General features: G+C 43.1%; 1 gene segment (V, D, J or C); it reads right to left on the bottom strand.

Moving 5' to 3' along the window:
- Positions 1-1055: 1055 nt before the first annotated feature.
- Positions 1056-1818, bottom strand: LOC114489370. The segment is given in 2 exon segments: positions 1056-1545; positions 1712-1818. Coding segments are annotated over 2 exon segments (369 nt in total).

Raw genomic sequence — 1818 nt, 5'->3', positions numbered from 1 at the left:
TGACTCAGATGTTTCTGAACTTCCTTGGTCAATTCTTCTAGCTCAGTCTCTCACAAAATGGCAAGTTGTTTATTGTGACTACTTTTTTCTTTTTGTTTTATTTTGTTGGAATTTTTTAAAAATTTTTCCTCTTTTTTTATTGTTGTTCAAGTACAGTTGTCTCCATTTCACCCCACCACTCCCCACACCCCACCCATCCCCACTTCCCATCCTTGATCCTACCCCCTTTGGCTTTGTCTATGTGTCCTTTATACATGTTCCTTAATGACCCTTCCCCCATTCCCCCCATTGTCACCCTCTTGCCTCCCCTGTGGTTACTGTCAGTTTGTTTCTTATTTCAATGTCTCTGGTTATATTTTGCTTGTTTGTTTTGTTGATTAAGTTCCACTTACAGGTGAGATCATATAGTATTTGTCTTTTATCGCCTAGATTACTTCACTTAGCATTAATGCTCTCCAGTTCCACCCATGCTGTCAGGAAGGGTAGGAGCTCCCTCTTTCTTTCTGTTGTATAGTATTCCACTGTGAAAATGTGCCATGGCTTTCTGATCCACTCATTTACTGATGGGCACTTAGATTGCTTCCAACACTTAGCTATTATAAATTGTGCTGCTATGAACATTGGGGTGCACAGGTTCTTTTGAATTGGTGTTTCAGGATCCTTAGGGTATATCCCAGTAGTGGTATTGCTGGGTCATATAGCAATTCCATTTTTAGTTTTCTGAGGAAATTCCAAACTCTTTCCACGCTGGCTACACCAGACAGCATTCCCACCAACAGTGTACTATAGTTCCCTTTTCTCCACAACCTCGCCAGCACTTGTTTATTGATTTGTTTATGATGGTCATTCTCACCAGTATCAAGTGGTATCTCAATGTGGTTTTAATTTGCATCTCTCTGATGGCTAGTGAGCATCAGAGCATCCTTTCATATGTCTCTGGGCTGAGACATGTCTTTGTTGCAGATATTGTGGCTGTCCTTTAACTTCAATAAACATTTTCAAACCAAGTGTTAAAGGACACAGATGTATTTGATGAATGATAACTCTACACATGGTCTATGGACCTAGAGAGGTATTTTCATAGAGTGTTTTTCCTCAAACACTACCTACACCTGTACTACCACAGCCCTGGCCACTTCCTGACTGTGTTGACAATTCCTGGCCTTGGTACCTACAGCAGGTGGATGCATCAAGCAGAGCCCTGGGGTTTTGATTCACCTCCTTCCTACACACCTCTCACTGTGGGCTCACCCAGGGCACAGAAATACACTGCAGAGTCCTCCAGCTGTGAAGGTGAGATGACAAGGTTGATGGAATGGCTTCGTTTCTGAAAATTCAATGAGTAGCGACCTTCTGTGGCATTTTTCTGGTTATAGGAGTCCTGACGAATAAGGAAAATCATTGCCCCACTGCTCAGCTGCTTGTACCAGACGAGGCTGTAACGACTATCACTGGTGTCATATGTACAGTCCAGGGTCACAGCCTCCTTCACCTGCACTGATATTACTTGTTGGCCTTGAGTTACCTTCTGGGCAGTACTGGATCCTGAAGAAAAAATATAAAGAGAATATTGTGGGATAAGTGGTGTGAGACAAAAAAAAATCTGTTTTACATCCTGCTGCCTCTCCTTCTAAGGGAACTTATAAAACACTTCCTCGACCCCCAGTCTTTAGGTTGTAGAGGAGACCCATTCCCACTGGGGCATGCCTACCTAGCCACATTGAAGCCAGGACCACCTCCAGAATCCTGGAGAGCAGCATTTTCAAGTTCTTCCAACAGGTGAAAAATACCTTGTCCTTCTTCAGTAGTGGGGCTCTG

This window comes from Phyllostomus discolor, chromosome 1, assembly GCF_004126475.2.
Source record: "Phyllostomus discolor isolate MPI-MPIP mPhyDis1 chromosome 1, mPhyDis1.pri.v3, whole genome shotgun sequence".
NCBI classification, from domain to species: domain Eukaryota; kingdom Metazoa; phylum Chordata; class Mammalia; order Chiroptera; family Phyllostomidae; genus Phyllostomus; species Phyllostomus discolor.
Note: the sequence above shows the minus strand (reverse complement) of the source record. Positions and strands in the feature narration are given on the sequence as shown.